This window comes from Salvelinus alpinus, chromosome 3, assembly GCF_045679555.1.
Source record: "Salvelinus alpinus chromosome 3, SLU_Salpinus.1, whole genome shotgun sequence".
In the NCBI taxonomy this organism is placed as follows: domain Eukaryota; kingdom Metazoa; phylum Chordata; class Actinopteri; order Salmoniformes; family Salmonidae; genus Salvelinus; species Salvelinus alpinus.
In genome coordinates this window covers 102,300,498-102,316,256 of record NC_092088.1, presented here as the reverse complement: position 1 = coordinate 102,316,256, position 15,759 = coordinate 102,300,498, and the positions used below count along the sequence as shown (strand labels likewise).

Sequence of the window (15,759 nt, the reverse complement as noted above, 5' to 3'; positions counted from 1 at the left end):
AATTCTAGCTAAATGCTTGGCGCGTAGAATTAAAAAGGTTTTGTCAGATATTACTCATCCTAATCAGACAGTTATTTTTACATGAACGATACGTTGGAGATAATATATAAGACAAGTACTGGAAACAATAGAATACTATGAAATATCAGGGAAACCAGGCCTGGTTTTCATAGCTGACTTTGAAAAGGCCTTTGATAAAGTACGACTGGAGTTTCTATATAAATGCCTGGAATATTTCAATTTTGGAGAATCTCTTATAAAATGGTTTAAAGTTATGTATAGGTGGTGTAAAATAGCAAATAATGTCTACATCTCAAAGTTTAAAACTGTCAAGAGGAGTAAAACAAGGTTGTCCACTATCAGCATATCTATTTATTATTGCCATCGAAATGTTAGCTGTTAAAATCAGATCCAACAATAATATTAAGGGATTAGAAATCTGTGGCCTAAAAATTAAGGTGTCATTGTACACTGATGATTCATGTTTTCTTTTAAAACCACAATTAGAAGGAGGATTGATTGATCCTCCTCTGGTACGGTGTGGGGGGATTGATCCTCCTCTGGTACGGTGTGGGGGGATTGAATCTCCTCTGGTACGGTGTGGGGGGATTGAATCTCCTCTGGTACGGTGTGGGGGGATTGATCCTCCTCTGGTACGGTGTGGGGGGATTGAATCTCCTCTGGTACGGTGTGGGGGGATTGAATCTCCTCTGGTACGGTGTGGGGGGATTGATCCTCCTCTGGTACGGTGTGGGGGGATTGAATCTCCTCTGGTACGGTGTGGGGGGATTGAATCTCCTCTGGTACGGTGTGGGGGGATTGATCCTCCTCTGGTACGGTGTGGGGGGATTGAATCTCCTCTGGTACGGTGTGGGGGGATTGAATCTCCTCTGGTACGGTGTGGGGGGATTGAATCTCCTCTGGTACGGTGTGGGGGGATTGATCCTCCTCTGGTACGGTGTGGGGGGATTGATCCTCCTCTGGTACAGTGTGGGGGGATTGATCCTCCTCTGGTACGGTGTGGGGGGATTGAACCTCCTCTGGTACGGTGTGGGGGGATTGATCCTCCTCTGGTACGGTGTGGTGGGATTGAACCTCCTCTGGTACGGTGTGGGGGGATTGATCCTCCTCTGGTACGGTGTGGGGGGATTGATCCTCCTCTGGTACGGTGTGGGGGGATTCACACTGCCCCCTGGTGACGGGAACCAGAACTCACACTGCCCCCTGGTGACAGGAACCAGAACTCACACTGTCCCCCCTATTTTAGCTGGGGATTTTAACAAAGATAATTTGAGAACAAGGCTACCTAAATTCTACCAGCACATTGACTGTAGTACCCGCTCGAGCAAAACACTGAACCACTGCTACTCTTAACTTCTGCGATGCATACAAGGCCCTCCCCCCGCCCTCCCTTCTGCAAATCCGACCACGACTCCATCTTGCTCGTACCGTTCTATAGGCAGAAACTCAAACAGGATGTACCCGTGACTAGAACCATTCAACGCTGGTCTGACCAATCGGAATCCACGCTTCAAGATTGTTTTGATCACGTGGACCGGGAAATGTTCTGGGAAGCCTCAGAGAATAACATCGATTTATACGCTGACTCGGTGAGTGAGTTTATTAGGAAGTGCGCTGGAGATGCTGGACCCACTGTGACTTTTAAAATCTACCCCAACCAGAAACTGCGGATAAACGGCGGCATTTGCGCAAAACTGAAAGGTCAAACCACCGCATTTCAACCGTGGAAAGAGGTCGGGGAATATGGTTGAATATAAACAGTGTAGTTATTCCCTCCGCAAGGTAATCAAACAAGCGAAAGGTCAGTATAGGAACAAAATGGAGTCGCAATTCAACAGCCCAGAGACGAGACGTATGTGGCTGGGTCTACAGGCAAATACGGACTACATAAAGAAAACCAGCCACGTCACGGACACCGACGTCTTGCTTCCAGACAAACTAAACACCTTCTTTGCTTTGAGGATGATACAGCGCCACCGACGCGGCCCGCTACCAAGGACTGCAGGCCCCCCCTCTCCTTCTCTGTGGCCGACGAGAGTAAGACATTTAAACATGTTAACCCTCACAAGGCTGCCGGCCCAGACGGCATCCCTAGCCGCGTCCTCAGAGCATGCGCAGAGCAGCTGGCTGGTGTGTTTACGGACATATTCAATCGCTCCCTATCCCAGTCTGCTGTCCCCACATGCTTCAAGATGGCCACCATTGTTCCTGTACCAAAGAAGGCAAAGATAGTCAGTCATTTAGTTCAGTTATCGCCCCGTAGCACTCACTTATGTCATCATGAAGTGCTTTGAGAGACTAGTCAAGGATCATATCACCGCCACCCTAGACCCACTTCAGTTTGCATACCGCCCCAACAGGTCCACAGACGATGTAAACGCCATCACACTGTCCTATCCCATCTGGACAAGAGGAATACCTATGTAAGAATGCTGTTCATTGACTACAGCTCAGCATTCAACACCATAGTACCTTCCAAGCTCATCATTAAGCTTAAGGCCCTGGGTCTCAACTAGAGGTCGACCGATTATGACTTTTCAACGCCGATATCGATTATTGGAGGACCAAAAAAAAGCAAATGAACACTTTTATTTTAACCTAATATAATACATAAATAACATCTATTTAGTCTCAAATAAATCATGAAACATGTTCAATTTGGTTTAAATAATGCAAAAACACAGTGTTGGAGAAGAAAGTAAAAGTGCAATATGTGCCACGTAAAAAAGCTAACGTTTAAGTTCCTTGCTCAGAACATGAGAACATATGAAAGCTGGTAGTTCCTTTTAACATGAGTCTTCAATATTCCCAGGTAAGAAGTTTTAGGGTGTAGTTATTATAGGAATTATAGGACTATTTCTCTATACCATTTGTATTTCATATACCTTTGACTATTGGATGTTCTTATAGGCACTTTAGTATTGCCAGTGTAATCTCGGGTGTTGATAGGCTTAAAGTCATAAACAACGCAGTAAAGTGCTGTTTGAATGAATGCTTACGAGCCTGCTGCTGCCTACCACCGCTCAGTCAGACTGCTCTATCAAATCATAGACTTAATTATAATAAACACAGAAATACGAGCCTTTGGTCATTAATATGGTCAAATCCGGAAAATAGAAATTTGAAAACAAAACGTTTATTCTTTCAGTGAAATACGGAACCGTTCCGTTTGTTATCGAACGGGTGGCAGGCAACCCTAAGTCTAAATATTGCTGTTACATTGCACAACCTTCAATGTTATGTCATAATTGTGTAAAATTCTGGAAAATTAATTATGTCCTTTGTTAGGAATAAATGGTCTTCACACAGTTCGCAACGAGCCAGGCGGCCCAAACTGCTGCATATACCCTGACTCTGCTTGCACTGAACGCAAGATGTGCGACACAATTTGTGTGACACAATTTCCCAAGTTAATATTGCCTACTAACATGAATTTCTTTTCACTAAATATGCAGGTTTAAAAAAATATACTTCAGTGTATTGATTTTAAGAAAGGCATTGATGTTTATGTTTAGGTACATTTGTGCAACGATTGTACTTTTTTCGCGAATGCCCTTTTGTTGAAGTAGGCTGTGATTTGAGGATAAATTAACAGGCACCGCATTGATTATATGCAACGCAGGACAAGCTAGTTAAACTTGTAATATCATCAACCAGGTGTAGTTAACTAGTGATTATGTTAAGATTGATTGTTTTTTATAAGATACGTTAAATGCTAGCAAGCAACTTACCTTGGCTCCTTGCAGCCACAAGGTCCTTTTGACGCTGCACTCGCACAGCAGGTAGTCAGCCTGTCTCCTCGTGGAGTGCAATGTAATCGGCCATAATCGGCATCCAAAAAGGCAGATTACCGATTGTTATGAAAACTTCAAATCGGCCCTATGGCCGATTAATCGGTCAACCTCTAGTCTCAACTCCGCCCTGTGCAATTGGGTCCTGGACTTTGACGGGCCGCCCCCAGGCGGTGAAGGTAGGAAACAACATCTCCACATCACTGATCCTCAACATTGGGGCCACACAAGGGTACGTTCTCAGCCCTCTCCTGTACTCCCAGTTCACCCATGACTGCGTGGCCATGCATGACATGCAAAGATCAAAACGGCGTTCCATAGAAATCCTGGTTGAGAAACAACTGAACAACAAACCAGCACAGCAAGTAAGTGAAAGACATAGGTTTTGATTCTGTTTTACTTGTAATGGGGACATACGTAAATGCCAACAAAATAACTTTTGGGTCAGTATGGTGAGTGTGTGTGTAACCTTTATTTAACTAGGCAAGTCAGTTAAGAATAAATTCTTCTTATTTATAATGACAGCCTACCGGGGCACAGTGCCTTGTTCAGGGGCAGAAGGACAGATTTTTACCTTGTCAGCTCGGGGATTGAATCCAGCAACCTTTCGGTTACTGGCCCAACACTCTAACCACTAGGCTACCTGTCGCCCCCCTCTAACCACTAGGCTGCCTGCCTCTCCCCTCTAACCACTAGGCTACCTGCCTCCCCCCTCTAACCACTAGGCTACCTGCCGCCCCCCCCCCCCCAACCACTAGGCTACCTGCCGCCCCAGGTAGATGTTAGATGACGGAGTCATATGCTTTTAAACAATCTCACACACACACAGCTAAATCTCAATCATTTTTATTTTATTTGAGCTGCACTGAATGATAAATGATCACCTTGCACAAGTAACAAATACTCACACTAAAATAAAACCTACTGCTGGCTGGCTGTCTCTTCTTTTGCTATTGCTGGGACACAGTTTCCTAGTACTCTGACCAAGTACAGAGTTAATTCCAATGTTAACAGGCATTTATGTATTATCGTGAATAACTAACGGCTATCAACCAATCAGCATCCAGGATCCAAACTACCCGTTTTATAATAGAGTAAATAGCAAAATGGCCCAAAGGGCCACGTCCTTCAATAGCACGAAGAAGAGAGGAGGAGGATGGAGGGATCACAAGGGACTAATGGTTATAGGAACATTGAACTAGGCAATACAAATCTAAACAGGACAAATCTAGCAAAAACTCTTTTAAACACCAAAAATGGGTGGATGTGCCTCATTATATAAAAATACCACAATGGAGGAAGGAGGAAATAGGGAGAATATCCAGAACTACACACATTATTGGAAGCAATGTTTGGAGGGGAAATGATATCTGCAAAAAAAAAGGGTGTTTTCCTGAGTCATAAAGGAATGAAAGTTGAGCTTGAACCCTGATCACAAGAGACCAATCAATCAATCAGAGATGTGTAGTGGGGCTCAACATAACTAAATCGCCCCGTGGGAGAGTCACAAGCGGTTTCCTTTCGCCGTCAATAGGGAGAGAGTCAGGCTTGCTTGTCCATTTCCAAGGAGACCCATAAAAAATGTTATTTTGTCACAAACAGAGAGAATAACAGACACGGTGTCCTCTTGCAAAACAGTTAAAATCACAAACGTCCTCTTTAGTGAATAATAAACATGGTCTCTCTTGACAGCTGCACAAAAATGTATTCTTATTCTCCAATAATGAACAGCAAATTACGTCCTCTTGCTGACAGTGAGATGTGTCACACACTGTCTTTCAGGATAGACACAGGGCCTATCTGAGGGAGTAGTCCAGTTTCATGTTGAGGTTCAGAGAGAGAGACAGACAGACAGACAGACAGATGAGAGAGAGAGACAGAGAGTAGGGCTGGGATTCAATCCGTTGAAAACGCCGTCGACAACGCAGCTTGTTAAGGTCATGTTACTGCGTCCGTGGAGATCCCATTCACGGTAAAACGCTGCACGTGTCGGCTCAATCAGAAATCGCCTTAAAAAAATTAAAAATAAAAGAACCACAATGCTTATAACTCGATCAGATTGAATCCTAAATCTCTGAGAGGAGTGGAGTCCCTCCGTAATAAACTGAACGGACTCCTGTTGTCTCTGGAGCGCCGTGTGCTACACGACTCAACTCCCAATAAGTCTGATTAACTACAATCAGACCGTTGGAGAAGCACGTGTTGTTGAACACTGACTGACCTGGACGATATGGAACAATACTGTTTTACCTTGGAACTTACAAAATAATGTACCGGTATTATAGATGTATTTAGAATGTGTTATTGATGTATTTAGAATATTTTTAATGTGTTTTTAATGTATTTTTTATGTGCTGTATTATTGGCTTAACAGCCCTTTGGATTAAACCTCAAAATCTGGTTGGTAGGTGATCAAAATGTAAATGAATTACTTAAAAATCATACAATGTGATTTTCTGGATTTTTGTTTTAGATTCCGTCTCTCACAGTTGAAGTGTACCTATGATAAAAATGACAGACCTCTACATGCTTTGTAAGTAGGAAAACCTGCAAAATCGGCAGTGTATCAAATACTTCTTCTCCCCACTGTATATATATATATATATATATATATATATATATATATAGTTTATTATCATATTTTTTTGTCTAATTTAGATCAAAATTAATTAAGATCAAAATGAAAATATTATATTTTGTGGCGTAACACAGAATAGACGTAGAGGAGACCTGACAATGCACGTTGCATAAGAAGGGCAGGAGAAGGCAGAGGGGTGGGGGGTCAAGGTGGTCAAAGGATGGGGGGTGGGGGGTCAAATAATGGGGGGTGGGGGGTCAAAGGATTGGGGTGGGGGGGTTAAAGGATGGGGGGGTGATGTCAAAGGTTTCTCTCATGTTCTCCCATTGGTCAGGAAGACTTCCCATGATGCTCTGAGGTGTGGGCGGGGCTGTCAGTCTCCTCTCTGCTTGCCACTATACGACGGCGATAGATAGCTAACACTGGACCCATGGTCCCACACAACGGACCAAATGGGCCTGTTCCCAAAATAAAATGAGTACTGTAGTAGTTGGTACTGAACCTAAAGAGACCGTACGGACCAACGAGACAAGTCAAAACTAAAACGTTAAGTACAAATCCGTGAAGGAACTGCTTCTTCATTCACAGTTTGGTAGGTTTATTCCCAGGGCTGACGGTATATATCGTTGTGTTCTGTGTCTTATTGGTCCCACTTCAGTCGGGCGCTTCTGTTTGTGTGTTTGTTTATGTGAGTTGGTTGTGAGTGTAGCTTGAGTTGGAGGAGCATATTGTTGTTGTTGTTGTTGTTGTTGTTGTCCTCTCTACTGGTTGAGTTTGAGGAGGTGTTGTTGTTGTTGTGGTTGTTGTTGTGGTTGTTGTTGTTGTTGTGGTTGTTGTTGTTGTTGATGTTGTTGTTGTGGTTGTTGTTGTTGTTGATGTTGTTGTGGTTGTTGTGGTTGTGGTTGTTGTTGTTGTTGTTGTTGTTGTTGTTGTTGTCCTCTCTACTGGTTGGTGTTGATGGGGTGTTGAGGAGCATGTTGCTCTTCCTGTTGTTGTGGTTGTTGTTGTGGTTGTTGTTGTGGTTGTGGTTGTTGTTGTTGTCCTCTCTACTGGTTGAGTTTGTGGAGGTGTTGAGGAGCATGTTGCTCTTCCTGTTGTTGTTGTTGTTGTTGTTGTTGTTGTTGTTGTTGTTGTTGTCCTCTCTACTGGTTGAGTTTGTGGAGGTGTTGAGGAGCATGTTGCTCTTCCTGTTGTTGTTGTTGTTGTTGTTGTTGTCCTCTCTACTGGTTGGTGTTGATGGGGTGTTGAGGAGCATGTTGCTCTTCCTGTTGTTGTGGTTGTTGTTGTGGTTGTTGTTGTGGTTGTGGTTGTTGTTGTGGTTGTGGTTGTTGTTGTTGTCCTCTCTACTGGTTGAGTTTGTGGAGGTGTTGAGGAGCATGTTGCTCTTCCTGTTGTTGTTGTTGTTGTTGTTGTTGTCCTCTCTACTGGTTGAGTTTGTGGAGGTGTTGAGGAGCATGTTGCTCTTCCTGTTGTTGTTGTTGTTGTTGTTGTTGTTGTCCTCTCTACTGGTTGGTGTTGATGGGGTGTTGAGGAGCATGTTGCTCTTCCTGTTGTTGTTGTTGTTGTTGTTGTTGTTGATGTTGTTGTTGTGGTTGTGGTTGTGGTTGTTGTGGTTGTGGTTGTTGTTGTTGTTGTTGTTGTTGTCCTCTCTACTGGTTGGTGTTGATGGGGTGTTGAGGAGCATGTTGCTCTTCCTGTTGTTGTGGTTGTTGTTGTGGTTGTTGTTGTGGTTGTGGTTGTTGTTGTTGTCCTCTCTACTGGTTGAGTTTGTGGAGGTGTTGAGGAGCATGTTGCTCTTCCTGTTGTTGTTGTTGTTGTTGTTGTTGTTGTTGTTGTTGTTGTTGTCCTCTCTACTGGTTGAGTTTGATGGGGTGTTGAGGAGCATGTTGCTCTTCCTGTTGTTGTGGTGTTGTTGTTGTTGTTGTTGTTGTTGTTGTTGTCCTCTCTACTGGTTGAGTTTGATGGGGTGTTGAGGAGCATGTTGCTCTTCCTGTTGTTGTGGTTGTTGTTGTTGTTGTTGTTGTTGTCCTCTCTACTGGTTGAGTTTGTGGAGGTGTTGAGGAGCATGTTGCTCTTCCTGTGTATTTATTATGGATGCCCATTAGCTCTTCCTGTGGCACTGTTGTTGTTGTCCTCTCTGCTGGTTGGCTGGCTGCTATGCTGGCGGTCAGGGTGCTATTGCTCTGTGAGGTGCTCTCTGGTCTCTCCGTGACAGTGTTTGGAGGCTGGCTGGTTGGGCGAGGGGGCCTGGGACGGGTGCATACCAGAGGGCAAGGTATGGGCGATTGGTACCCCCCCTGGCACCATCCCCTCTAACCCACCCGGGATCACCCCTGGAGCCATGCCCATCATGCCTGGCGGGTACCTAGGGAGAGGGAGGTTAGAGGTCAGGGTCAAAGGTCATCTGTAGACAGGCAGGCAATAGCAAAGCAGCCCAGAGCTGAAGATTCCTATGTGTTGTGTGATGAGGACATGCATCAGAGTAGTAGAAGACCTTTCTTCACCCAGAGACACACACACATATCTACCACTGTCAGTCTGGAGATTAACAAGCAAGAAGCAGACTGTCCATGTGAATGACGGCAAGTCATGTAGGTGACGTCATGCTTTCTGAACCACACACCTCCTCCTACTAGTGTCAACATCTAGATCTGCTTAGTGATCGGTCTGTCTAATGGTAGAGGGGGTCGGTCTGTCTAATGGAAGAGGGGGTCGGTCTGTCTAATGGTAGAGGGGGTCGGTCTGTCTAATGTTAGAGGGGGTCGGTCTGTCTAATGGTAGAGGGGGTCGGTCTGTCTAATGGAAGAGGGGGTCGGTCTGTCTAATGGTAGAGGGGGTCGGTCTGTCTAATGGAAGAGGGGGTCGGTCTGTCTAATGGTAGAGGGGGTCGGTCTGTCTAATGGTAGAGGGGGTCGGTCTGTCTAATGGTAGAGGGGGTCGGTCTGTCTAATGGTAGAGGGGGTCGGTCTGTCTAATGGAAGAGGGGGTCTGTCTAATGGAAGAGGGGGTCGGTCTGTCTAATGGTGGAGGGGGTCGGTCCGTCTAATGGAAGAGGGGGTCGGTCTGTCTAATGGAAGAGGGGGTCTGTCTAATGGAAGAGGGGGTCGGTCTGTCTAATGGTAGAGGGGGTCGGTCTGTCTAATGGTAGAGGGGGTCGGTCTGTCTAATGGTAGAGGGGGTCGGTCTGTCTAATGGAAGAGGGGGTCTGTCTAATGGAAGAGGGGGTCGGTCTGTCTAATGGTGGAGGGGGTCGGTCCGTCTAATGGAAGAGGGGGTCGGTCTGTCTAATGGTAGAGGGGGTCGGTCCGTCTAATGGTAGAGGGGGTCGGTCTGTCTAATGGTAGAGGGGGTCGGTCCGTCTAATGGTAGAGGGGGTCGGTCTGTCTAATGGTAGAGGGGTCGGTCCGTCTAATGGTAGAGGGGGTCGGTCTGTCTAATGGTAGAGGGGGTCGGTCCGTCTAATGGTAGAGGGGGTCGGTCCGTCTAATGGAAGAGGGGGTCGGTCCGTCTAATGGTAGAGGGGGTCGGTCTGTCTAATGGTAGAGGGGGTCGGTCCGTCTAATGGAAGAGGGGGTCGGTCTATCTAATGGTAGAGGGGGTCGGTCTGTCTAATGGTAGAGGGGGTCGGTCTGTCTAATGGTAGAGGGGGTCGGTCTGTCTAATGGTAGAGGGGGTCGGTCCGTCTAATGGTAGAGGGGGTCGGTCTGTCTAATGGTAGAGGGGGTCGGTCCGTCTAATGGTAGAGGGGGTCGGTCTGTCTAATGGTAGAGGGGGTCGGTCCGTCTAATGGTAGAGGGGGTCGGTCCGTCTAATGTTAGAGGTGGTCGGTCCATCTAATGGTAGAGGGGGTCGGTCCGTCTAATGGTAGAGGGGGTCGGTCCGTCTAATGGTAGAGGGGGTCGGTCCGTCTAATGGTAGAGGGGGTCGGTCCGTCTAATGGTAGAGGGGGTCGGTCCGTCTAATGGTAGAGGGGGTCGGTCCGTCTAATGGTAGAGGGGGTCGGTCCGTCTAATGGTAGAGGGGGTCGGTCCGTCTAATGGTAGAGGGGGTCGGTCCGTCTAATGGTAGAGGGGGTCGGTCCGTCTAATGGAAGAGGGGGTCGGTCCGTCTAATGGAAGAGGGGGTCCGTCTAATGGAAGAGGGGGTCGGTCCGTCTAATGGAAGAGGGGGTCGGTCCGTCTAATGGTAGAGGGGGTCGGTCCGTCTAATGGTAGAGGGGGTCTGTCTAATGGTAGAGGGGGTCTGTCTAATGGTAGAGGGGGTCGGTCCGTCTAATGGTAGAGGGGGTCGGTCCGTCTAATGGTAGAGGGGGTCGGTCCGTCTAATGGTAGAGGGGGTCGGTCTGTCTAATGGTAGAGGGGGTTGGTCTGTCTAATGGTAGAGGGGGTCGGTCCGTCTAATGGTAGAGGGGGTCGGTCCGTCTAATGGTAGAGGGGGTCGGTCCGTCTAATGGTAGAGGGGGTCGGTCCGTCTAATGGTAGAGGGGGTCGGTCCGTCTAATGGTAGAGGGGGTCGGTCTGTCTAATGGTAGAGGGGGTCGGTCCGTCTAATGGAAGACGGGGTCGGTCCGTCTAATGGTAGAGGGGGTCGGTCCGTCTAATGGTAGAGGGGGTCGGTCCGTCTAATGGTAGAGGGGGTCGGTCCGTCTAATGGTAGAGGGGGTCGGTCCGTCTAATGGTAGAGGGGGTTGGAGAACACTACCTTTTCTAGCGTATAAATCAACAAGTGTGGACTTGTTGTCGCCTTATGCTCCACAGGGAGCAAATAGGAGGTATGGTTGAATAGAGCTCTGCGGAAGGAAGTAAATCTACTCAGAAGTTGGTTTATTTTCTACACTAAAGGGATGTTTTAAGAGAACGCAACAGAGGGCGATAACAACATTACAGTCCACAGCAAATAGGATGAGAAACAGGGAGGTTCTAGTCATAGAAATACAATCTGTAGAATGAACGGGGAGAACCGTTCTATAGATTATATTTCTATGGTCGTAGTATATCCAGGCCTGGCAGAACGAGGCTGGCACGCATCATCACACAGTATTTACCTGAGTGCTAAAAGGTATTACATTTTGTCTTGGGGAACACCGGTTGATAGGGCATGCAGAGGTTGGTTGGCTTGGCTGTGTGAGAGAAGCACATGGAGGGGGACAGACTGAGATCAGATCAACATCCAGGGAGGTCACATGGTGAAGGGGTAAGAGGTAACGCTCTATCAGGGCTCCCTGTTACCCTGTTACTAGACCCTGTTACCCTGTTACTAGACCCTGTTACCCTGTTACTAGACCCTGTTACCCTGTTACTAGACCCTGTTACTAGACCCTGTTACTAGAGCTGTCCTGTTACTAGACTAGAGCTGTCCTGTTACTAGACCCTGTTATTACAGCTGTCCTGTTACTAGAGCTGTCCTGTTACTAGACCCTGTTACTACAGCTGTCCTGTTACTAGAGCTGTCCTGTTACTAGAGCTGTCCTGTTACTAGACCCTGTTACTACAGCTGTCCTGTTACTAGAGCTGTCCTGTTACTAGAGCTGTCCTGTTACTAGAGCTGTCCTGTTACTAGACCCTGTTACTAGAGCTGTCCTGTTACTACAGCTGTCCTGTTACTAGAGCTGTCCTGTTACTAGAGCTGTCCTGTTACTAGACCCTGTTACTAGCTGTCCTGTTACTAGAGCTGTCCTGTTACTAGACCCTGTTACTAGAGCTGTCCTGTTACTAGAGCTGTCCTGTTACTAGAGCTGTCCTGTTACTAGACCCTGTTACTAGACCCTGTTACTACAACTGTCATGTTACTAGACTAGAGCTGTCCTGTTACTACAGCTGTCCTGTTACTAGAGCTGTCCTGTTACTAGAGCTGTCCTGTTACTAGAGCTGTCCTGTTACTAGACCCTGTTACTACAGCTGTCCTGTTACTACAGCTGTCCTGTTACTAGAGCTGTCCTGTTACTAGAGCTGTCCTGTTACTAGACCCTGTTACTACAGCTGTCCTGTTACTAGACCCTGCTACTAGAGCTGTCCTGCTACTAGAGCTGTCCTGTTAAAACCTACAGGAGGGTATCTCTCCAGGAACAGGGTTGGAGTTAAAACCTACAGGAGGGTATCTCTCCAGGAACAGGGTTGGAGTTAAAACAGACAGACAGACAGACAGACAGACAGACAGACAGACAGACAGACAGACAGACAGACAGACAGACAGACAGACAGACAGACAGACAGACAGACAGACAGACAGACAGACAGACAGTAGATGTCACACTTGTAGCTGTGCTTCCTCAGCCTACCTGTAGGCGGTGCCATTGAGCTCTGGGTGGACACCTTGCTGGTCCATTACTGCCCACGGTCCTGTGGTCACAAAGAACTCCTTATTCACACAGTTTCTTAGGCTGTCGGGGATGCGGCCTGCGATGGAGAGATAGAGAAAGTGGGGAGATGAGAGAGAGAGGTAAAGACAGAAAGAGGTAAAGACAGAGAGAGAGAGGTAAAGACAGAGAGAGTGAGGTAAAGACAGAAAGAGAGGTAAAGACAGAGAGAGAGAGAGGTAAAGACAGAGAAAGAGAGAGGTAAAGACAGAAAGAGGTAAAGACAGAGAGAGAGAGAGAGGTAAAGACAGAGAGAGAGGTAAAGACAGAGAAAGAGAAGTAAAGACAGAAAGAGGTAAAGACAGAGAGAGAGAGAGAGGTAAAGACAGAGAGAGAGGTAAAGACAGAGAAAGAGAGAGGTAAAGACAGAGAAAGAGAGAGGTAAAGACAGAGAAAGAGAGAGGTAAAGACAGAGAGAGAGAGAGGTAACGAGAGAGCGAGAGACAGAGGGTTAGTTCTAATATAGAGCAACAACCTGAATCATCACACAGACAAAATTAAGCCATAACTTGTAGAGTGATTAAAAGGGGATAAAGAAGGAATGGACAGATGTTAGCTATGGGATGGAGAGATGTTAGCTATGGGATGGAGAGATGTTAGCTATGGGATGGAGAGATGTTAGCTATGGGATGGAGAGATGTTAGCTATGGGATGGACAGATGTTAGCTATGGGATGGAGAGATGTTAGCTATAGGATGGAGAGATGTTAGCTATGGGATGGAGAGATGTTAGCTATGGGATGGAGAGATGTTAGCTATGGGATGGAGAGATGTTAGCTATGGGATGGAGAGATGTTAGCTATGGGATGGAGAGATGTTAGCTATGGGATGGAGAGATGTTAGCTATGGGATGGAGAGATGTTAGCTATGGGATGGAGAGATGTTAGCTATGGGATGGAGAGATGTTAGCTATGGGATGGAGAGATGTTAGCTATGGGATGGAGAGATGTTAGCTATGGGATGGAGAGATGTTAGCTATGGGATGGAGAGATGTTAGCTATGGGATGGAGAGATGTTAGCTATGGGATGGAGAGATGTTAGCTATGGGATGGACAGATGGATGGAGAGATGTTAGCTATGGGATGGAGAGATGTTAGCTATGGGATGGAGAGATGTTAGCTATGGGATGGACAGATGGATGGAGAGATGTTAGCTATAGGATGGACAGATGGATGGAGAGATGTTAGCTATGGGATGGACAGATGTTAGCTATGGGATGGAGAGATGTTAACTATGGGATGGAGAGATCTTAGCTATGGGATGGAGAGATGTTAGCTATGGGATGGACAGATGTTAACTATGGGATGGACAGATGTTAACTATGGGATGGAGAGATGTTAACTATGGGATGGAGAGATGTTAGCTATGGGATGGAGAGATGTTAGCTATGGGATGGAGAGATGTTAGCTATGGGATGGAGAGATGTTAGCTATGGGATGGACAGATGGATGGAGAGATGTTAGCTATGGGATGGAGAGATGTTAGCTATGGGATGGAGAGATGTTAGCTATGGGATGGAGAGATGTTAGCTATGGGATGGACAGATGTTAGCTATGGGATGGACAGATTTTAGCTATGGGATGGAGAGATGCTAGCTATGGGATGGACAGATGTTAGCTATGGGATGGAGAGATGTTAGCTATGGGATGGAGAGATGTTAGCTATGGGATGGACAGATGGATGGAGAGATGTTAGCTATGGGATGGAGAGATGTTAGCTATGGGATGGAGAGATGTTAGCTATGGGATGGAGAGATGTTAGCTATGGGATGGAGAGATGTTAGCTATGGGATGGACAGATGTTAGCTATGGGATGGAGAGATGTTAGCTATGGGATGGACAGATGTTAACTATGGGATGGAGAGATGTTAACTATGGGATGGAGAGATGTTAGCTATGGGATGGAGAGATGTTAGCTATGGGATGGAGAGATGTTAGCTATGGGATGGAGAGATGGATGGAGAGATGTTAGCTATGGGATGGAGAGATGTTAGCTATGGGATGGAGAGATGTTAGCTATGGGATGGAGAGATGTTAGCTATGGGATGGAGAGATGTTAGCTATGGGATGGACAGATGGATGGAGAGATGTTAGCTATGGGATGGACAGATGGATGGAGAGATGTTAGCTATGGGATGGAGAGATGTTAGCTATGGGATGGACAGATGGATGGAGAGATGTTAGCTATGGGATGGACAGATGGATGGAGAGATGTTAGCTATGGGATGGAGAGATGTTAGCTATGGGATGGAGAGATGTTAGCTATGGGATGGAGAGATGTTAGCTATGGGATGGAGAGATGCTAGCTATGGGATGGACAGATGTTAGCTATGGGATGGAGAGATGTTAACTATGGGATGGAGAGATGTTAACTATGGGATGGAGAGATGTTAGCTATGGGATGGAGAGATGTTAGCTATGGGATGGAGAGATGTTAGCTATGGGATGGAGAGATGTTAGCTATGGGATGGACAGATGGATGGAGAGATGTTAGCTATGGGATGGAGAGATGTTAGCTATGGGATGGAGAGATGTTAGCTATGGGATGGAGAGATGTTAGCTATGGGATGGACAGATGTTAGCTATGGGATGGAGAGATGTTAGCTATGGGATGGAGAGATGTTAGCTATGGGATGGACAGATGGATGGAGAGATGTTAGCTATGGGATGGACAGATGTTAACTATGGGATGGAGAGATGTTAACTATGGGATGGAGAGATGTTAGCTATGGGATGGAGAGATGTTAGCTATGGGATGGACAGATGGATGGAGAGATGTTAGCTATGGGATGGAGAGATGTTAGCTATGGGATGGAGAGATGTTAGCTATGGGATGGAGAGATGTTAGCTATGGGATGGACAGATGGATGGAGAGATGTTAGCTATGGGATGGAGAGATGTTAGCTATGGGATGGAGAGATGTTAGCTATGGGATGGAGAGATGTTAGCTATGGGATGGACAGATGTTAGCTATGGGATGGAGAGATGTTAGCTATGGGATGGAGAGATGTTAGCT

General features: G+C 46.4%; 2 protein-coding genes across 5 annotated transcripts in view; both read right to left on the bottom strand.

Annotated features, from left to right (window-relative positions):
• Positions 1-320: 320 nt before the first annotated feature.
• On the bottom strand, positions 321-8,275 carry LOC139569891 (putative uncharacterized protein DDB_G0285119). Its single transcript, XM_071391215.1, has 4 exons — positions 7,336-8,275; positions 1,450-1,567; positions 538-1,192; positions 321-326 (listed from the first exon to the last, which is right to left on the bottom strand). Exons 1-4 carry the CDS (start codon positions 8,273-8,275, stop codon positions 321-323), a joined length of 1,719 nt encoding a protein of 572 aa, XP_071247316.1.
• Positions 8,276-8,565: 290 nt separating this feature from the next.
• Positions 8,566-15,759, bottom strand: part of LOC139571629 (C-terminal-binding protein 2) — a 218,746-nt gene continuing 211,552 nt past the window's right edge. For 3 of the 4 annotated variants that reach the window (XM_071394681.1, XM_071394680.1, XM_071394679.1), the window contains 2 exons: positions 12,668-12,785; positions 8,566-8,755 (listed from right to left, as the gene is read on the bottom strand). In XM_071394681.1, coding sequence (XP_071250782.1) covers positions 8,566-8,755; positions 12,668-12,785 — 308 coding nt within the window. Of the gene's footprint in view, positions 8,756-11,434; positions 11,510-12,667; positions 12,786-15,759 lie in introns of all 4 variants that reach the window. The other variant, XM_071394682.1, reaches the window with a different exon arrangement.